This window comes from Osmia bicornis, chromosome 15, assembly GCF_907164935.1.
Source record: "Osmia bicornis bicornis chromosome 15, iOsmBic2.1, whole genome shotgun sequence".
In the NCBI taxonomy this organism is placed as follows: Eukaryota; Metazoa; Arthropoda; class Insecta; order Hymenoptera; family Megachilidae; genus Osmia; species Osmia bicornis.
Genome location: NC_060230.1, coordinates 6,181,623 through 6,203,837, shown reverse-complemented (window position 1 = coordinate 6,203,837; position 22,215 = coordinate 6,181,623). Strand labels below are relative to the sequence as shown.

General features: G+C 43.5%; 1 protein-coding gene across 3 annotated transcripts; it reads left to right on the top strand.

Moving 5' to 3' along the window:
• Positions 1 to 92: 92 nt before the first annotated feature.
• LOC114877837 (kinesin-related protein 8-like) lies at positions 93 to 20,260 on the top strand. 3 transcript variants are annotated; one of them, XM_029190909.2, is made up of 10 exons: positions 93 to 351; positions 3,187 to 3,487; positions 3,558 to 3,652; positions 11,702 to 11,808; positions 11,932 to 12,227; positions 12,474 to 12,651; positions 14,408 to 14,577; positions 15,205 to 18,121; positions 18,184 to 18,763; positions 18,862 to 20,260. In XM_029190909.2, exons 1-10 carry the CDS (start codon positions 305 to 307, stop codon positions 20,090 to 20,092), a joined length of 5,922 nt encoding a protein of 1,973 aa, XP_029046742.2. In that variant the 5' UTR covers positions 93 to 304; the 3' UTR covers positions 20,093 to 20,260. The 3 variants fall into 3 exon arrangements, with proteins under 3 accessions (XP_029046742.2, XP_029046744.2, XP_029046743.2); XM_029190911.2 differs by lacking the exons at positions 93 to 351; positions 3,187 to 3,487; positions 3,558 to 3,652 and adding an exon at positions 4,405 to 4,709; XM_029190910.2 differs by lacking the exons at positions 93 to 351; positions 3,187 to 3,487; positions 3,558 to 3,652 and adding an exon at positions 8,588 to 8,660.
• Positions 20,261 to 22,215: the final 1,955 nt, after the last annotated feature.

The following is a 22,215-nucleotide window of genomic DNA, read 5'->3' as shown; positions in this document are numbered from 1 at the left end:
CTCTTTGGGTGGGGTAAAGCATGAGCGAATGGTCTTTGGGAGTGACTCGAGGGTATTTTCATCGCAACAGTAGAACACGTGCACCCGGCCAGTGCACGCACTACGCCAGCTCTTCTCCACTTCTAAGATCCGTAGTGTTCGTGTTCAGTGTTCGTCGCATTGTGCAAAATGTAACTCGACTGATGTTCCAGCTTTCTTCATCTTGCTCGTACGATTCTGTTCGGTTGTACCCGCGACATGAAATAAGAACAAAGTTACCCTACGATGGCAGCCAGCTGATTATTGTCGTCCACGGGATGGCAATATGGCGAACATTAAGGTGGCAGTACGAGTAAGACCAATTTCTGCCAGGTGAATATTAACATTGAGCACGTATATTAAATAACATTCGATTAACTATATTAAAGTTAAATAGTATTACTTAATTATAGGGGTAGGCTACTTAACTCAATAACATTGATAATTAAAAATTGCACCTGGTCTTCTTGATTTTAATCTGTTTAAATTTTATTACTTCGATTGAATTATCAAAGATCAAAGGCTCCTTAATTGCTTTTCATTCAATTACCGAGAAGTTAATTACTAGACTTTCGGTCCATAAGGTGTTACACTAACATAGCCTTCCTGTTATCAATAAAGCATTTTCCATGGGTTTAAAATGATAGGAAAAAACTCGCCAGAAGGTAGAACAGTGGAGCGTTTGAAAATCGATTAAGATAATGAAAACGTTGGTTGCAAATTTTAGCCAAGCTGGTGTTGAACATGTTTAGTTGTTAAACCGGCGCCTGGTAAGTCTCAATGTATTTTAAGAAACGGCAGAAAGCAAGGAATAAACTTCTACTTTACCGTTTCCTCTCTTCGTTCTACGTTCTCGATACGAGTACCTTTTTGGTGTTAAGGTCAAGGTTTACCACCTTCCTAGCTCACCGCAATTTCATTTTTGAGAAACATCGTGTTTCCATGATTTTACGAGGACGGTTTCGAGCGGTAATCGTGCACACACACGGCTCTGAGATAATTATTTCGAGCCGGGAAAGGAACGAGGACAGAAATCTGGAGATAGATTTATAGGGGTGCGCCTTTGAGCCGCCACTTATGAACTCGTTTCTATACTTAGAAGAAGAGGCCGGAACATTGTGAAAGTAAGACAAACTAACAATTACTCGCTAAGCAAGCGCAATATGCTCGACGGTAAAAATTAAGGCCACTGGTAATATTGAATCTTGGAAAATTGTTTTCGGAAACGCTGGCTCACGAATTTCATTTGTTTCCTAAAATTAGTACTACCAGACTCTAATAACATTATCGACCAAAAAAGTAAAATTATGTTACGACTAAAATACGAAGTATACTTCTTGATTTGCAAACAAAGAATCGAGAAGGATAGTGAAATTTGCAAAGAGACCTTCTACGCTGACCGGAAAGCACACATCGACGTTCCTCACAGCTCCGTCGTGAAATTCATCCAGAAAAGAGAAAAATCAACACCGAACGTTCCAAGTTTCAACTTCGAAAGAAACCAAGCTCGCTCCGCCAGACTAAAATAAAACCCAATAAAATCCCATAAAGCTGCCGCTGTTTGGTCGCCCGACGTACGGGGGTCGACGAGTTTATTTAAAGCAGCGAATATATCCCTGCGAAGCCCTTGTCGATCCAGGGGATGCCGCAGTCTAGATTACTATGCTGAAGTTCACTTTTCAGTAGGGAAATGTTTATTACTCTTGTGGGAACGATTAGACAAGTAATTAGCGGGGTAGATACTTGCGTACTCTATCGATATAACCTAAGTTTGAAGGATCGGATCGGATCGGATCGGTAGAGTGACGGATGCTTCAACGAGTATAACCGGACACGATGACACACGACGACTCGTCGGTTTAACGACTCCAACAGGAGCAACGGGAAGAGCATCCGTTCTAGAATAACACTCGGTTTGACTGGACGGTACCACAAGGGGAAAGAACGAAGAAGATAATAGCAGTGGCGGTTGCTATTCGCGTAACGCGGCTCGCGTAGAGCTGTCGCCTCGATTCATTCAAGAAAACGTCGAGGTTTTCTTGGGTCCGAGTGTTCGACGATGTTTCGCGTCGTTTGCTTCGAGGAATGAGTAACGATATTCCCTCGAGAACGCGAACCAAGGATGCCTGGTACTTCATTCAGAATTTCATCCAGCCACTTCGTCCAGTAGTCGAGATTCTCAGTGGACGGATCGGTTTCGAGTGTTGCTGGTTAAATCCCTGTCACCGGCTTCCTGCCAATCGATGACTGATGAACTGATCGATGAAAGCCACGGGACACTATGAATGGACGTTACTGTGTACGCTGTATTGCAAACATCGATTGCTACGGTCCTCGCAACGGATTGCTTGAAATTGTTTGTCGAGGGAAGATTTGTAGTTGGCTGTTGGAGGATAGGAAGGGTCAATTTGATCGTTCTCGAGATTATTGTAAATATACCGAGGAAAAGGGGCTGCCGTTCAGAGTTTAAGAAGCTCAGTTGCGGTGTTTGTCGAGTAATAATCGCGAGCTTGGTAAATATAATTCGTTAAGAAGGAAAATTCTCCACTGGAAGTTCAACTCTACAACGATTTCCTTTCTGTAATTGAAATCATTACGCTTTCGAGCACGACTTCGTTGACCCAAAACGATCGAGGTATTCATTTGGCAAAAAGTTGGATAAGGTGGTACGAAATCGCGCCGATTAGATGGAACAGGGACGGTGATAAGATCACGCGAGGACGGGGTAAAGCACCTCGGTTGTGCTCGTATGCGTTACACGCACGCGACAGCACGTGTGTAATCGTGCTCTTACCTGTCCTGTCACGCCAAATGTTGTACCACGCGACACTGCGACCCGAAAACTCGTTCGGCAGTGATTTGTGGATCGACCGGGCTTCGTTTTTACCGAAACCAACTTGAAATTCAGCAATGCATTGCCGACTCCGAGTAGCGTGAAAAAAAAGCTTTTTGATGAAAAAGGTGGAAAACGAAACTGTCGTTTCGAAAGCTCACCGACGAGACTGTCGGGTCTACTCTGTTCTCTTTTCGTCTACGATGACAAACTGTTTCAGGTGCACTCGACTGTGTGTTCCAGAACTACCGTGTCACGGTTTAATTAGAATTTATCTTTAATTTTATTTTACATGCTTCGATGCTTGATTTCAATGTCTCTGTCCTACGATTTAGGGAGCTGCATTTAACAGGCTCGGAGGTGGTGGTTCGTACAGACGTGAACGGGATCTCGCTGACGAACCTGAAGGTGTCTTCCAGCAAGGCTGGGGACAGTCGAGAACGGACCAAGAGATATGGTTTCGATTATTGTTTCGATTCATCCGATCAGCAAGCTGAAAATTTCGCTGACCAAGCGAGGATCTACGAGACACTCGGTCAGTCTGTTCTCGAAGCGCTCTTCTCAGGATACAATTCCTGTCTGGTGGCGTATGGGCAAAGTGCATCAGGCAAGACTTATACGATGATGGGAACCAAGGTATCCTTTTGTTCACCGTTTGTATATCTCACGAATATCTGGCAATGATGTTCCTTTGTTTTTCTCGCAGGACGATCCAGGACTCACACCTCGACTTTGCCAGGGGCTGTTCGCCAGGATGGAGGAGGAAGCGAAGAATGAAAAGAATTATTGCGTTTCGGTTAGGTAAATGCTGACCATTATTTCCTTACAATATTAGAAAATCGGGTTAAAACGTATACAGGGTATTTACATTTACACATGTAACACTCCCTACATAGGGGTTTACAAGATTAACTGTGCCAGTCTAAGCGGATCGTTGGTTCGAAGTTGACCTCATTTCCCCGGCAATTAATTATCCACGTTTCCTTTCGGAAATAATTGGAAACAGGACACCGTCTTGCATTTTGTCGACGATTCTCTGCAATTAAGAATCTTATCGACGAATCCCAACCCATTGTCCTGTCATCTTAAATTTCTCCCTCGTTCAATTACGGACTGTATCGGCGAGCAGGTGAATTTTATTCGAACCAAGCCGAACGTAGATGCAAGGCACGGTGATAACGCGTTCGAATTGATAACTGTGGGAAACTTAACATTCGTGGCGTCTTTCGTAGAGCGTATCGACGAACTTACACCAACAAAGGAGAACGGTATCAACCAATCGACGACTGTCGGTCAAGGTTCGGTTATCGGGCCAATTTTCACCCATCATTTTCGGCAGACTTTGTCCCGCTCGATCGTTTCGATAAGTCAATTCGTTACTGCTTCCACGTGTGCTATTCGGTAATCTAATTGCAGTAAGTTCTGTTCGCATTCTGCTGTGCCCTCGTACGGCTTCGAGAAACCCCGCGCTATGAACGGTGATTAGTTTATTGTTCTAGTTGTTACAATTTTGCAAGATCAATTATTCTATTTGAGACGTGATAATCTTGAAGCTTATCCGTTCGGCTGCAAGTTGGACTTATTAGAAAGGACGATCGCCGAGGAACCGGAAGTGGCACGCGACACGATTGTCTCGGCTCGTTAACGAGTGCAGGGGTCGTGAAATCAGGAACGCGTCTACCGAAGGAAAATATTGTGTGTCGGATGGAGAGGTGGGCGGTGTTGGAAGGGGATGGATAGACATGGAAGTCGAGCTTAGGAGTCGCGAGTTTGCAAGCGCTGTTGGCCTGAATGTGTCTTGTAAGCTCAGTGCCCCGTGACTCGCAATCCTAGGCGGACGCAAGCTCGCTTTACCTCGGTAAGAATTTTTACCACGGTACAAAACCTTCCTAATTTCACTTGCACTACGACCTAACGCCATCGTTTCATCGTCCGGTTACGCCACTTTTCAAAATTTCATCCATTTTTCGGGGAAACACAAAGAGAAGGTCGAACAGCTCTTCGAAATCCTTGTCTGATTTTTCATTTATATCGAAATACACGTTCATTCTTTCGAATCCTTCAAACACTTTAATCGCTTCAAACATTGTACATCTGGCAAATATTTTTAAAAGCATTCATAACTGGATTACGCTTTTCAAACTTGGACGGCATACAATCCTGTAAATGAATTTTTCTAAAGATTTTTTTTATTTATTTCATACAAAAAGCTTTAAACGCTTTGAATGTTCGGTTTGCACTGCAAAAATAGTACTATTTCAAAACAACGGGACGAACGCAAGCCACAGTGTTTTTTATTCAAACTTCATCCATATTGATGACAAAAATTTCCCTGGAAACTCTCCTTGAATCTTCGATTCGCACTTCTCCTCGTAAACACCGTTTTTATTCCTATATTAAACGTTTCTCGGATTGCCTTGAGCTCGGTGCAAAACTAAAAAACGAAAGAGTTGACCGTGTCGGAGGAGCACTCGTAAAAATCGTATTTACCGTTTTCGCGTGAAATATCGCCACTCATTCTCTATTTTTTCTCCTGTTTGTTATTCTTTTGGAGAGGAAAGAAAATGGAACTCTGCGCATCGATCCGATATATTTTCCCGTTCCCGGATGACATATTGAGACTTAAAAATCACTCGCCGTTCGGCTGTCATTCAAAGAAACTTTCTGTCGTTTCGTTATCGAGGACAACGTCGTGCTCGAGCACGTTTGCATTCGTAACTCCGGCATTTTCTCGCTGGAAAAGCTGATCTTGAGGAGGAATAGAATTTGATTCGTTTTATTTCTCCGTGTGAACGTTCTCGTTGAGGAATTTCGCTTGATATATTGCGAGATAACCGAATCGGTCAGATCGAACGGGCTGGTTCTTTTGGACTGGTTCCTCGTCACTCGTCGACGTAAAATCGTTAAGTGGGTCGGCGAGGGAACGAAAAGCGAGCGAATGAAAATCGAGGAACAATTCGATTCTTTGCTGTTACTTGAACCACTCACTGATACTACAATAGAAATTCAAGCAGTTCAATGATTTTTATATAGGTATTGCTATTAAAAGCGCAGTTTTGTCGATCTATTGAATTATTTTTTATTTTATAGGTCAATTGATCTCATAAATATGCTATTGATATTGCACTCACCACGTCACACGTGACAATTTAGCTACAAATGTCAACCGATCGTTAGCAAAGATCAAAGTTTGCAAAGAAACAACATTTTTATCGCCGAGGAGAGCGTTTTCAGGTGTTCATCATCCGTAACTGTACCGTGAATCATCCTTTGTTCCCTGTTCGTCGTTAAAAAAAAAAAGGATACGACAGATTTACGCATGTCCAACAGAAACATTTCGCAGCGCTGGAATACTATAAATTCGCGTTTATACGATCACCGGCAGTTATTAAAAGTGCCAGGGCAATTCGTTGTTCACCTAGGGAACAAATGTGGCTCCTGTCGCGGCTACACTCCATCGTCTGCTTCGAATGTAAAGCCACTGTGTTACCGTCGTCATTCATGTTTCTTTCTACTAGCAGAACCACCAACAAATTTGGACGGTGAAATTTTTCAGAAATTTTCACCCAACCAAACCATTCTCGTTCGTCCTGTTTACGCAACGACCATTAATGCCACCCCCTATCCTGAAAATATCTCGTGTACCCTTTAGATTAAAACGTATCCGAAAGCTTGCTTGTATCTACGCGATAATAATTCCTGCTAATGGACCGAGCTCGTTATATTCTGGATGAAAAATTTCGACGATACCGGGATCCTTTCGATTCGCGAAACCTAGTATCACGACATTTTTACGACACGAAATTTACGCTTGTCGCGTGAAAAATTCGATGGAATTATTATCCTTCTCGCGTCGTGACAGTGTTTCGGCATCCGTCACCAGATGGAGTACAAGAGATCAAAATTCTCGCAAGCACTCGTCCTAACAACGATCACCAATCTTGATTTTTCATAGTATTCGACTTATTTTGTAGATGATTGAACTTGAAATTCCAAAGATAACCACGCTCGAACAATCTCAGTTCACTTTGAAACAACGAACAAACAGCAGTTTCGACCTACGGCCTTCGATGGCCGTGAACTATACGAAATATCGTTACGGGAACATCGGTTTTCCCGACGTCGGTCATTGTGGAAAATTCATTGAAGCTTCTTCCTCTCTTTTTTTCCCCGCGAGCATTTCCTCTATTTGCCCTCGCTCGTTCCTTTTTACACCAACGCTGCCAGCCAACAGCGAGAAAATTCTCGCTGCTAATTCTGTTTGCCGTTGTTTTTGTTTTCCTTTTGCACCATTGGCGTTTGTTTTCCTTTCGTCCTGCACTTCCCCTGCTTGCGGTACGTTTTAATTCCATGGCTGCCAACAACACCCCTCCTCTTCGTCTCACCCCGTTCCTTCTCTTTTTTTTCGCACTTCTTCCCCTTTCGAATCCTACATCGAATTGCCTTCTATCGATCACCTTTCCTTTTTATTTATTTTCATCTCGAATTTCAAGCTCACTTTACCTCTTTCAAAATCTCCCTCACCTGCGTTAACACTTTCACGGACATTATATTTTCTTTTCGACTATCATTGTCACAGGTTTGACCGTCGTTATCAAGGTTTATTATTCCCACCACCGTGTTCCCTCTATTCAGATCCACCACTCTTTACAGCGACCATTGTCAAAGGTAGGGTCTTTACTTTTCGCCAAGACGCGAGAGAATTCCTTTCCCTTTGTTACTCAGGAATTAAAGCGTCCGTAGGAAAGCTGTAAATTCGTTTATGTACCGTTTCTACCGTCCCGGATGACGGCGTTGCGCGACACGCACCGGCGAACAATCGTAAAAAGGCAGTTTCCAAGAGAGCGTTCTTTAATCGCGGTGAAAAATTATTCATCGGGACGAAAACTGTTCTGAAAAACAGCGTGGAAAAATTCCTCTGAATTCGCGCCATGTTCCTTCAGAGGTGATAATAATGTAAAAACTCAAGCTTTTAAAGAATTTACGCGAAAGAACGATTCGCGAATTTATCAGGGAACGGACCGATAGGGAACTAGTTAGCAAGCAACGGCCAGTTAATTAACTGCTTTTTCGCGAATATTTCCGCGACGGTTTCGCGGCTCGTTTATCGGCATACAACCACGCGGGAATATACACGCGGCCGTCGGATCGATAGCACGGTTTTGTTGTGCAATTAATTATACCTATTAGCGAATCGTACTCGTCAATAAACGCGAGGGGGCCGAGCCCGGGCATAATTTAATTTACGATCTAACAACGATCCTGTTACAATTGACACGTCCCCCTAATAAACACGGCTAATGTCGCGAGTAAAATTGTCGCACGTTTACATCCTCGTTAATTCGTTCGTTTCCAGGTGAATTTATAGGAAAATATATTTTTAAAAAAAGGATATACGAAACTACCCTGCTATTTTTCAGTTTCGCAAAATATATCACAAAATTCAAAAATTCTATAAAAAAAAAAATATTTCAATATACGAATAATTTTTCTTATCGTTGTCTAGATTTTCGCTGAAAATGTTGATTTAGAATCCCAGATATCTCTGGCATCGTTGTTTAAGCGAGAATTTTCACTTTGCCAGACAATTATCGAACATCCAAACGATCAGTTTGCAAGCCGCGCGTTCCAATCTCCCCGTTGGGAACACAGTCATGGTTGTTCAGAAATGTTTCAGAGTCCAGGATGATTCGTTGGCGGCCAATTGATCAGGAAGCATCGTCATTAGGCATCGACGTTTAACGTGATTAAGTCGCCGAATTCGTACGTGATAGCATGCCGTGCAGCTCTTCCCATCCGCAATGAAACGGTAACCGATCAAAAGCTCCGCATTACTTATGGCTGATTGATCGATAGAACCCCTCTATCTTCTCTCTCTATCATCGTTGTTGCCTTCTATCGTTCACATTTTCCTTTCTCTTTCCCTATCGTGTCTTCCCTCCTTCCACCGCCACCGTGAAAGCATTAATTCAACTTCGACCACGTTCTCGATTCCCGGTCATTACGATCGTCAAATTCAATTCGATCTGCATTTCACAGTTTCTATTTGTTAGCGATTGTCGTCGATTCGTTTCAAATCTGACGCTGAATTTTATCGAACCTCTGATACACATGAGATACTTGAGACGGTTAAGAAGAAATTTAGGAAAATTTTCGTTCGGTATTCCTATTTATAATTAGAATGAGTTTGAGTCGGTTTTTGAAGATAAAACGGCTGTAAAGGGTTTTGAAGGGTCGAGTTCCACGCAAAGGGCAGCTGAGAGTTGTCTGATCCGGCTTTCAATCTCGAGCCTGGATCTTCCGACACGTACCTCTTAACGAGACCCTTTGAATTTCAGATTCGAACAATTCGCAGGAATCAGCGACCGAATGAATTCCAAACGAATAACGTTTCTTTAATTCGCGGGCCTGATTGCTTTTCTCCTTCGAAGACTCTTCGTAATCACGCGACGTTTTAACGAGTCGTCGACCCACTCCACGGAGCCTCCGATCCTCCACGGTTGCCATCGTCCTAATACAGTCAGCTACGTCGAATTATTAACTGGAAAGAATTTTCGCGGGACTGAAAAGTAGTAAACGGCGACACATGACGTTCACGCGATTCTTCGAAGCGTTTACACGCTCGTTCGTAAATATCGACCCTAGATTACTGGGTCACCGAGAGCACAGCCGCGAATCGGCTTGCAACCGTGGAAAATCTTGCAAGCTAGACGGATTCCACGGCTCTGACTGTGCGATAGAAGGATCCTTTTTTTTCCTTCGTGGCAATATTGAAATGTAGACACGGATCGATTCTTATTTCGACACCGTTCGCCTCCTAATATCCGACAATCACGAGAACCAGTTTTCGTTTTCTCTGTTACTTTTTTCACGAATACGTTTCGTTTTGTCTCCATCCACAACGTAATCAACGACTCGACGCAAGGCATAAGATTAATTAGTCGCGATAAGCTGATTTCTCTCGCTTATTCCCTGTTCGAATACCGACAGATTGAATCCCGCGTAAGAATGGTTGTTATAATAGTTTGGGAGACAGCGTTGATTTCCATCATTACCGTTCATAATACAGAAGATAAATTCTGGGTTAGCTCGAATTTCAGCGAGTTTGATTACCTTGCTCGTTATCTGATAATTATACAATATAAACGGAATATTAGTTTCTCGACTGGATGGAATCGCAAGGCTTCTCAGCGCATTTGAAACGTGAAACAGACTCGAACATATCGTCTATCGAATGGAACGCGACTTGGCTCTGTACTTTTGATTTTCTTGCCACGATGAGATTAAAATATCCTCTAACCAGTATAAATTTAGTCCAGCTTTGACTCACCGGTGGAACTAAAAAGGCTCCTGACCTATCGTAAATGATTAAAATTTTCTCATAATTGTTTTTCGAAAAGCTGACGAACGAAAATGAAACAAACGTAGCGAATTATCTGGGCAAAACTTTAAATAGCTTCCTCGCGATTCTTCTCTGTTGCTCGGCAATCGCCGGGGCGATAAAAAGGCTGAGTTTACAAAGCAGCCGTTATTCTTTTAAGGGCGAGGGCAATTTCCTTCTGGAACGTGGAAACGTTCTGCTACGAATTTCGCGATCGTAAATGCAAATAACTCGAGATTAGAGAGTTCGATCGTTGGCCGAGATTACCTGCCACAAAAATTCTGAAGCTTCTCTTTAAAGAAGAGAAGGTAGCCGAGACTCGGGTATATTTAGACGCACTCGCACTCTCGTTTCTCACGTGTAGCCGAAAATTAGCACGTTTTAGGGTCAAGGAAAGAGACGTAAACTTAGGTGATTCCACGAGTTCGTTCGATTTTCTAATTTCCAGAAACGCGTTCACTGCTGCTTCCTCAATGAATCAGCACCGAACTGCATTCATCTCGGAACGTTTCTGAATACTTTCAGTGGTCACGAGCCAGACGACTCTATTTACTTTGAGCTGAATTCCGTCAGATTCACGGAATGAAATACGCGATGTCAAAAGGTAGAAGCTCTCCAGTAGATTTAGAAATGATTCTGACAGAAATTCGAAACAGTTCTAATTTTTGAAATCCTAACTAAAGTTGCCTTTAACGTGATGCTTTTGCCTCGTTGATTTTTGGCTTTGATTAGTCAGTAAATAAGTCCCTTTGACAAAGTATTTTGATATTTGGCAGTAAACTCCAGTTTTCCTCATCAGAGAAACGAGTATTCTATACATTTGTATTTTCAAAGGAGCTCGATCGAGATAGAAATTGCAACGTCCTGGTGACTATCGCGATCCATCTTGTCTAAATGGACAAGGAGGATGTTGAAATTCGAAGGGTATGACAAATAGGATAGTTTCGAAAATGGAAGGGAAAGTATAGAAGAGCGACCCAGGTAAAGGACAGTAACCGCGAGGTGGAATCCAAGCAGAAAGTGTTTCTCTGGGCGTACAGTGGAAACTGCGATCGCTGTTAAGCGGATTTACGATCGCACGTGCGGACGTTTCACGGGCACAGCCGAGCAGATAATGACGTTAAGAGGATCCGAGAGCTTGCGGTGGTCCGTGTGTTCACCTACAAGCACCGTTCCGACGAAAAGTATGCGACCAACGTCCGATAAATCTTTGTACTTTCAACCGACACGATTCCGTCGGCTAAAAATACCAATCGCGCGGAATTGTTCCGAGCGAGCAAACAAAAATTCCTCGATTGTATCGCGAATAACGTAGCATCGAGCGATGAATTAATTTCCAGGATGCAGGGAAATCGATCGAGCTTAACGCGGGCCATGAAGTGGCGAATTCATCGACGTAGTTGCCAAATGAACGTAATTAATGAAACGCGATAGTTGAAGCATGATACCGATTGGGAATTCTGTTTCAGTTACTTGGAGATATACAACGAGAGGGTGAGGGATCTTTTGAAGCCGTCCTCGAGTACAACGGGACTGAGAGTTCGCGAGCATCCTCGACTCGGCCCTTATGTCCAAGGTAGCGGAAATCGAAGACATCATTCCCGATCGCTGGCAATTTCGATAATTGCCATTCAGAGGATGCTCGGATCCTCTTCGATTTCTCTGTTTGAAACTTCCAGTCTGACTCTTGTTATTTTAGGTTTGACGCATCACGTGGTCCGCAGACTGGGGTCGTTGATGTCCTACGTGGAGGAAGGGACAAAGGCCCGGAAGACAGCGTCGACGTTGCAGAATCCGAGCAGCAGCCGCAGCCACGCTTTGCTTACGATCGGCCTGACCGAGGAGACGCCAAGCGTCGCGAGTGGCGCCGTTACATCGACGTCTTCGTCCACGAGGAGGAACGAGATCTCTCCACGAGCTGGTAGTAAACTACGCTTGGTCGATTTGGCGGGCAGCGAGAGTGCAGCCACGTGCAGCGGCGTTCATCGACTGAAGGTGAGTCACTTACTAAAAATAATATCCAAGCCCGAAACGGAAATCGATAATCTTGGGAAGCTTTTCGAGCAGGTAAGAAATCAGAAAACGCAACAATTGCTGAATTTCCTTCTCGGTGGTTGTTGGTCGACTTTCCACCAATCGATCTGTTATCGATAGAAAAATCCTCGAAATTCTCTGTTTACCTCGAAACACGAGGAAACACATGGTTGAAAAAGAAAAAGATTGTAACTCGTGTCTTTGCAGGAGGGTGCGAATATAAACAAGAGTCTAGTGGCTCTAGGGAACGTAATATCAGCCCTCGCGGAGAGAGGCTCGACCGGAAGTGGTCCAGGCAGAAGGTTCATCCCTTATAGAGATTCTTCGCTTACTTGGCTGTTGAAGGACGCACTTGGCGGAAATGCCACTACCATTATGCTCGCCAGTAAGTGTCTTCCCTTTGATCTTCCCTTCTTCTGCTCTCACTTTTACCACCCTTACGATCCTCACTCTCCTCCCTTATCTCTCAATTCCTCTTCTCCTACATTATATTTATTTTTAGAAGATGCCCTCTTCTCGTGTATCCACTTAAACGATGATTTACACGTTCAACGAGCAGTTTTCCATCCTTTACAACCATCAATCCATTGTTAACCCTTAACTGTTACGATCGAAGTTTCATCATTCTCGGAATTTCCAGTTAGTGTCATTTATTAATCGACTGAGTAGGCTGCTCCAGGATCTCACCGTAGCAATTAAGGATTAATGCAGTTTACTTTCCTTAGAGATTCACCCTCTCGATCATCTCCGTTCCTGTTCCATTTGAAACGTCGTTATTATTCCATTTCATCCCTGTTTCCCAACCTGATTGCTCTACGATCGCGATATTTAATTCGAGAAGACGATTCAGCTTCCCTGACGCGACAAAAAAAAATTGACAGTCGTTTTTTTCCACCCTTCCTTGACTCCCTGCTACCATCCCTCCGTCGTCACTTAACTCCAGCTTTCCGTAAATTTCACTTAATTGCCAGAGAAGAATTATTATCGCGAGCCTCTGATTCATGAAATTATCCTCGCGATAGCCGAGCACAGACTCGAGCCGGATGGTAATTGGTTTAAATGCTTTTCCAGGCGAGCTAAGGCGCGGAGATTAAAATTCGATAAGCGTAGCGGGCGCGAAAGCGTAGCGACGGGAATCGGTAAATACGAAATCCTTTAAGCTTTGTTGAAGTAGCAGTTAAAGCCAGCTGATTTCATTTCATTTTTTCTTTCCGCGGCGTTAGATGACGGCATTAGAGTATTCTTGGAGTCATTCTAGATGTCTCGTAGATGGACGTACAAAATTCTTCGTACACGTAGTTAGATTATACATAGCACGTACACTGTTATTCAAAAGTAATTAAGACAAAATTACATCCTTAATGTTCCATCAAAGTATCTTACACCCCTTTTGAATCACCCTGTACGATCTTCATCCCAGATACGAGAGGCATCTCGTTCATCTAAGAACGTGTAATAACATCCAAATAGAAAAACGAATTACTAATTAACGTTCTACGATCGATATGTATTTCTAGGTTGACCGCGTTGCGTATATAATTAATCCGGGGGTGAAATATTCGAAACCGCTGATCGTCGACGACCAATTGAATTGCTAATAACATTCGGGTTTATTATCAACCGGCCTCCATGTATGTTTAATATTCAATGTTGTATTCGCGATTGAATCAAACGATCGACGTCTACCTTTTATGTTTCGACTCTTGATAGAATTAAAATTGTCTGCCAGTCGACGACGCTTCTCGTTTCACAGACGAACGGCCTCCGAAAATTCGGTCGACTTTTTGAAAATTCCTGTCGTTTCACGCTGTACGACAAAATAAACGTTTATTCGATTGATCTACCCACCCTGAAATTCAATTAGTCACATTGTATCGTTTGCGAGTGATTGCGAGAGGGGAGAATTGATTCGAGGTAATATTTTATCCGGTACAACGGGTCGGAGCGATTAATTATCGAGTCGCTTATCATCGTTTTACACGGCACTCGTCGTCGGCAGAAAAAAAATGTGTAGTTTAACTCTTTCTATTGGAAAAATTCGGCTGATAGACGAGCATAGAATTTGTTCCTATGGGAGAATAGTTTAGGTGGCATAAATATAGTTTCAATATACAACCTGTGTTTACCTGTGTTGCTTGCAGCGATCTCGCCAGCAAGCGGAAGTTACAACGAGACAGCGCACACCCTGCGGTTCGCGCAAAGGGCGCAAAGCGTGGTCAATCGGCCGGTGGTCAACGAGGATCCCGTGGCGAGGATCATTCGCGACCTGAGGGCTGAAGTGGCAAGGCTGAAGTCCTTGTTAGTGGAAAAGGCAAGTATTTCTGTTAAAATATTTAATTAGCAAAAGTTTCAAAAATTCCCCAAGCTCTGCGATCGAATAATAAACTACTAATCGAGATACGCGTAAAAGGAAATGATAAATGAAAGTAATACGTAACAAAGATCAAAACAGAAACATGGATACAAAATCATTGAACCAATTTATTCGGCACTCAACCGATTGCAAAATCTCGTCGTTTACCTAGAAGCTGAATCCGGAGATTGGTTCACGGACCAATGGGTATAAATCGGGCAAGTTTATTATCGGTCCTGGAAACCAGTATAAACTCGTATCGTCGAACCGTCATTACGCAAATGAAATGCATGAATCGTTTATTTGATGCTCATTGAGCGACCACCGACTCCGCCCCTCCCCACGATGCTCCATCTGAACGATTGCTGATAAAATACACGGTTCGCAGGTGTTGCCGTACGTTTAACAGAGATATTCTCGTTTCCATTTCCAGATTTTACAATATTCTTGCGTCACGTAATTGCTCATTAATTAGCTCCATGGAATATCACTGCTACCCGACCATTATCCTTTCTATTATTCCTATCGGTCATCAATTTTCACGAATCATTTCCACCTACGATAATTACTGTCGTTATTTTACAGAATATCGAGCCGAGTATTAAGGCATTATGCAATTGCTATAAAAATCAGCTGCTGGATTCGATCAACCAACAATCGAATAAAGGAACCGAAGTTGAAGACTCGGAATTAATCAAAACGTCCAAGAAAGAAGGCACGGAAATAAAAGGATCGAAAGAAGATGAAGGGTTGAAAGTGGACGACCACAAAGGGTCCAGGTGTCTGCCTACTTTTCGAAGATCCAATTCAAGCGACAGCGTGATCGCTTGCGAAGCTGATTCTTCCATAAAGAAGTTCAGTTCGTTCGAATCCTTAACGACGGCCGATCGTTTCGCGGGGAATTACAAACGCGCGCGAGTAACGGAGCTGAACGACGAGGAGGACGAAGCGAGGGAGATCCACGAGTCGGTGTTCGTCGATATTCCGACGTTGGTGGCGGTTCTCATCAAGCCGGACGATAATCTTCAAGAAACGTCCGCGCAGATCGAGGAGATTTGTTCGGACGAGGTTGCCGAGGACTCGATCGAGTTCATCGAGGCAGCTAACGATCGTGAGACGTTCGAAGACCCGGAGAAACTCGACGGCGTCGATCACGACGAACGAAGTAGCTCCGTTAACTCGTGTCACGCGTCCGGCGACAACGAGCTCGATGCGTATCAACGACCGGTCTCTTCAAGTTCGAGTACGGTGTCCAAACCCAGGCAGAAGCCAAAATTCCGCAAGCAGGACTCGGTAGACATACTGTCCCCTTCGATTTCATCGAACTTGCATACGTCGAAGAGGTTCGGTTCAGTGGAGACGATCCTGAAGAGGAAGAAAGAGCCTGTATTCTCTTTGGAGAGGTCTCATACGAATTTAGAGAAGCGTCAGACGCTTGGAGGGAAGAAATTGAACAATATTCGAGAGATAGAAGATCAACAACTCTGTACTGGGTCAAATTGGAGGGGAAGCAAGGATCAGCTTCAGAGGAAAGGCAGCAACGAGTCTGACAAGAGTCTGAAGGAAAAGACGAAGAATCACGCGAGGAAGTCGAGTTTAGAGAACTTGAAGAGGAAGACCAGTAAGGATAGCAGCTCGAGCAGCTCGAAGGACGAACAGATTTTGATCTCTAGCCTGGCGAGAGATAAATTACTGCGCAGGAAGAGCTCCTTAGAGCAGGAAGCAACGTCTATCAGGTCGCACACGCCCATACAGCGTGTGAAACGAGCCGAAATCGTGGCCGCGGTTACCGAGAGACTGTACTCGAGCAGGAAACCTGCCGAGGATGTTCCCGAGGTCCGTTCTCCGCCAGAGAACGCGAACGTCAAGTCGCTGGCGAAGATGAAATTGCAGGAGATCTCGAGGAAGATGCTGGGGAAACGTAGACGAGTCTGCGTGGAGACGCAGACCGAGTGTTTGCAGACTGTACGTTTAAAGGACACTGCTTCTTTAACGGAAACGACTAAGATTCTTTGCAAGGACGTCGGGGTGTTAACCGACGATCACGTGGGCTGCGAACAGTTGACGGTTCGGAAGACGCCGATCCTCCGAGTGAAGGAGACGGCTACCTTGACGGACAAGCCGAAGACGAGCATCGTCAGGTGCAAGGACGTGGCCAGTCTAGCGAACGACCTCGAGGAGTTCGATTACGAGTTCCATTCGCCTCGCAACGATTCTGGAATCCTCTCAGACGACACTCAAAACTACGCCGAAAGTAATCTATCCAGCACAGAGGTGTCCGATCTTTGCCCGGAAACCGATCGCAGAGTCTACACAGAGAGTTCGACCAACACGGTAGTCTTTTCACCCTGTCGCAGTTTCGCGGTTCAAACACCGCGACCGGAATCATTCAACCAACAACCGACGGAGAACAAGACTCTAGTTTGCCTGAGACAGTGTTGTAATTCCATTGAAAGATCTCAGAGTCGATCGACAAGTGGAAATATAGAGAAGAATGTAATTAGCATATCGCTACCAGACACCCTCAACATCGTCATCGAAACGAGAAATGCTTTAGAATCCAAGGTCTCGGTTACCGACAACGATTCCTCCAAAGAGAAGCTGAAATCTAATCGAAAGGAATGCGAGACTCAGACCGAAGAATCGAACGGGGCTGTTCCTTCGAAGGATGCAGGTAGATCGATCCTTAGTCAGACGGACGGAAGGGTGTTCAGGATCGAGAACATCTTTCAGGACCCTAACAACGTGTCCAACGGGTCGGCCAGAGTAGACGTGGTTGCGGATCGAACAGAGGGTACGAGGAATTCCATTACTTTCAGGAATTCCCTGGGGACATCGTACGTGTTCGAAGGCAAGCAGGGAGAGCCGGGAGGAGACAGGCTTCACGGTGAAGGATTTATCAGGGACGGATTAATCACCGAGGCGTTTATCACCAGGAAGCGTAGTTTTAATTTCAAAAGAGCACCTAGCACGGTCGTTTACCGGGATCCGTGGAGGAACTGGTCGTTCTCCGATCCACTGGCAAACGCAATTCATTCGATCGATCGCGCGAGAGGGCCGACGACGACACCGTCTTCCTGGCGACCGCAGACCGACGAAATTCCAGCGGTCAGCACAAATTTGTCGCTCGAGGAAGACAATGGTGTGTTGCGACAATGTCAGACGGAACCTGAAGAGATCAACGTCGAAGGAATCTCCCAAATAAACCCTTCTTCCAGCAACGATCACGATCACGGTTTCTCCGACGATAGTCTCGATTACAATGAGATCAATGCTTCTACCGAATCATCTACCAAATTGAAACAAATGACTGAGAAGCGTGAGAGCTTCTGTCCACCTGACGTGGTGGCGCACACCAAGAAGGACTGTTCAAAATCAATCGAATCGGAGAAGGTGGAGCCGGAGGAAGATTTCGAGGATAGTCAAGTAGAATTCCCGAAGAAGAACCCAGTGGAATCGATTGAGCCAACCAAGATACACGATTACAAATCACTGATCCTTGGTACGTAAGAATTTCATTAATTCCTTGAATGTAAATATTCAATCGCAAATTTTTACTTCCAGGTAGGAGTTGTTATAATTACGAAGAGGTTAACGAAGAGTCTGACGGTTCCACGAGTCGTGTGAATAATATTGGAAAGAAGAAGGTGTCTTTTTCAAGTTCCAGTGTTCCCCAAAACAAGGTAGATCGGAATCAGAGTTCAAAATCCACCCTGAAGTCTATCATCAAGAAGAGAAGAAAGAAAAACGTATCGGAACCCGTGGAAACCGTTCAATCTTCGAACGACGAGACTGATGATTCGCAACAGGAAGAGAAGGCTAGTTCGACTTCGGAGACTGATTGGAAAGGGGATGTACAGTCGACCAGTTCCGAGGAAATATTCAGAGAGGAACAGGATGTTGCAGGTTCCAGCAGAGATCACAAACAGAATTGCAAGAAGGTGAAGTTCTCTGAAGAAGAGTTGCACGAGAACACGTGCAGCGAGTCGGATAGTTTCGAGAACCAGGACGATGATGAAGAGGATGTTTCGTATCATTCTCCGACGAGGAACATCCTCGAGGAGTACCTCAGCGAGGCGGTGATCTTCATGCGGAATCTCAACTCCATCAACGAGTACGTGAACAGTACTAGTATGCTCGAAAGGTGAGAAAAATGATATTATTTCTATATTAAACGAAACAAATGATATTTATATGAAAGAAGTTTGCAAAATAAATCAATCTATCTATTTTTTTCCCAAGGAATGCAAGTCCAAGTCACGGAGCCGGTGGAAAACGAGGTACCCGTCGAAGGAGTAGCTTCTCCGACCGGAATCGCGATTACGAGGAACCGAGGGGTCGTAGGGTCAGCCTAAAGGAGGACACCGACGATCCACCGTCGAACGATGATATCGTCCTTTCCACGGAATCCTACGAAAGGTGTCTGAAGGGTATTCAGAGGCTGGAAGAATGCATTCGGAGGGTCGACAAGCATAACGAGCTACTTCGCGAGAAATACGGTGTCGACTGTGAATCTGCTGGCGCTAGACTAAGTTTAGCGAGTCCTAGCACAGATCCTCGTGTACCGACGACCAGCAATGAGTTCACGATTCCTCCTAACACGGACGATCTCTACGACCAACCATCCAACGTGACAGAACAGCTAGCCAACCCTCGATTAACAGAAAGCAGCCAGGAAAACGATCTCGAGAAGAGGATCTTCGATCAACTGATGAACGTCGCCAATTCTGTTCGTTGCGGAACGTCCAGTAAACATCGGCTTTCAAAATCGATCGGTTCCAGGTCCCAGAGTCCCGGAAGTTACTCAAAATTTCGAGAGAAGCACAATCAGGCGATAAGAGAATCATTTCCCGGGGATCTTAGCGGTAGCTTCAGCTTGGAAGGTACCTCTGACGGAAACGATCAAGAGGATGTCACTACTTACGAGATTACAGGGAATCTATCGGTCGGCAGAACTCGTTCGATGGATCAAATTGTCGACGATGACTTGGACTCGACGATGGAAGAAGATTATTTGCCTCTGAGAAGATTTAATAGCTCTTCTTGGTCGTCTAATGCAAAGAACACAGAAGCCAGGTTCCTCGGTTTGCCTTCGAGGACGATCAAACGCGATGATTCATCCAAACACAATTTTCCCTCCAATTATGAAACGATTAATGGCTCGAGGTTTATCGATATCGATGATTCGTCGAGGAAAAGTTTCAAGAGTTTTCCTGTCCATAGAGTGTCGTCGTCTGATAACACGCGGAAAAGGGAATTTCACGAATCGGACGATTATTCGCGAAGAATCAGGAACAGTGGATCGAAAGTGTGCGGTTGTTTGAAAGATCAATCGGATATCGAGAGCTCGAACGAACTGCTGCGTCTAAGGGATAAGTTGAAATATCCCGGAAGTCCCAGAGCGAGATTCCTCGAGCTTCTCAGGGAGAGACGACGAATAGTTGAATACAGCAGAGGCACCAGTGCCTCTTGAATCGTTTAATGTATTTTTCTATTGTATACCATCGACATTCTTGTAAATAATATAGAATTAGATTTTTCTAACGTTTGTCATCGCACCTGATTAATTTAACACATCGATCACTCCTTCCTTGTTCATGTTATTAAAATATCTTCATTAAAGATCGTATTTTTCTCTAAATCTTGCGTTGATGCTTTTATTCTCCTCTACCAAATTTTTCTAGCTCAACATTCTACAAATCACACACTTGTTTCACGACCGGAGCGTTTCATGATCCAGCATCCAGGTGTATCTCTATTTCTCTCCGTCGTTTTATCGTGTAGTTGGTCAGAGTTTTTGACGACGATTTCATGGTCCAAGAAGTAGTTCGAATCGAAGTGAATTACGAGCGACGCAGCTCGAGTTTCGCGCTTTGTTTCTGCGAAAAGCCGACGCACCTGACGCGATGGTTTGTTATAAACTAGAAACACACCGACGATAACTGCGACAGTAATGATCCATACTGCCGTGACTTGTTCTAAAACCTACTGCTCGGTTTGCTGAGTCGACACGGTTTGTTTCAACCAAGAATAAAAAAAAAGGGACGCGTGCATAAATTCATGAGAATCGAGTTTCTTGATGCAGTCCACACACATATGCGTTTTTGCATACGCTCTCAAACGAGCATCGTTATGCTTGCATCAGCATCAGAGGCAGCATACGAATTGCCAGTTTTCATGATTTTTCACGTACATATCTCGACATGTGTTTCTCGAGGAGACAACTTTTGGTAGGTCCAGTTTTGAAAAAATATGAGATGAAAGAAGTATCGCATTTGTCACGTGTTTGAACCGAGATGAAACTTTGCTCCTGTTATTTGAATGTTTGTAAACCGAAATTGTCATAGAGGTTTCGCGATGCCTGATAGTGACGTGTCAGTGCATACGTCTTGATAAGCGTCGAGATTCGATAATGAGTATAAAATTATTGTTGTCAACCGTATTAAAGGGACAAGGGTCACACTGAAAATAGACGTACGACTTATTAAGAACGTTGCACGATTCAGCAATCAAAGCGTTTAATTAAAGAGTGACTAATGAGAAGAATTTCAAATATATAGCACTGATTATTTCAATGCTAATTCGACAATTAGCAAAGAAAACATTAAGGCGATGCAAGCGTCGAGGCCTAACTCCGAATTCCGCATCGATAAAACAGCCCATGTTTGATCGAAAATTAAACTGAACAGAAACTGACTCAAGTGCCACCTCAGTTATTGCATCCAATTAACGGCATGCTATACTATGTCACCTTTCGCATACACCTAAATGACAAGTGTATGTTACGATAGCTATATGTATTATATAAGTACATAATTAAACAATACTGACCATGCATTCATTATTATTAATTTTCTTTCCGTAAAATTGTATTTGCAATGTGAAAGCATAGTTCCTTAAAAAAATATAACAGCAATTAAATAGAAAAAAAGCATTCTCGCAGCCAATTCGCTCATATTATTTGCTGCATAATTAATAAATGTACCATAAAAATAATGATACAGTTATTAATTAGTTAACAAATAATAACGATTGCCCAGATCTCACCACGGGGAGGTTGCTGGGGGTACAGACCCACCCTATCACATCCCGTCCATCCTCCATTTATGCAAATTTTTATTTTTATTCAATAACATCATCCTCTTGATGCACATTTGCAAAACGTTTTTGCCTGTTGTGCAAACGAACAACAAAAGGTGCATTATTTTTATTCACTATAGTGAATAACCTATTTACTTATCTATACATATATCTACGTACATTTTTGCTTTTTATTCCTATTGCAACATTTTCTAATTTTGATTTTGATTACAGGTCTGTAATTAATAAATATGCAATTGCATATTTGTCCTACATACTTATATTACTAAGAATACGTGCCTATACGAGCACTCGTAATTATATTAAAAATTCGCTTAAATCTAACGTTTCCTAATTAAACACTGCATTGTTTGACGATTATATCTTAATGACCATAAAGTCATTAAGATATAATCATTCTATAAAATCATAAACTTGCAACGTGTTTATATAAAAATTTAAAGGGACATACATAAATAAATAAATACAATGAATTTGTTGATTTGGTTGTCCTCA

What these genes read in the sequence shown, in the direction of transcription:
- LOC114877837 (XM_029190909.2), top strand. Translation starts at nt 305, where the DNA reads ATGGCGAACATTAAGGTGGCAGTACGAGTAAGACCAATTTCTGCCAG. An exon ending in CACTACCATTATGCTCGCCA is followed by an intron (nt 12,652 to 14,407) that starts GTAAGTGTCTTC and finishes TGTTGCTTGCAG; the next exon opens with CGATCTCGCCAGCAAGCGGA. An exon ending in AGTACTAGTATGCTCGAAAG is followed by an intron (nt 18,764 to 18,861) that starts GTGAGAAAAATG and finishes TTTTTTCCCAAG; the next exon opens with GAATGCAAGTCCAAGTCACG.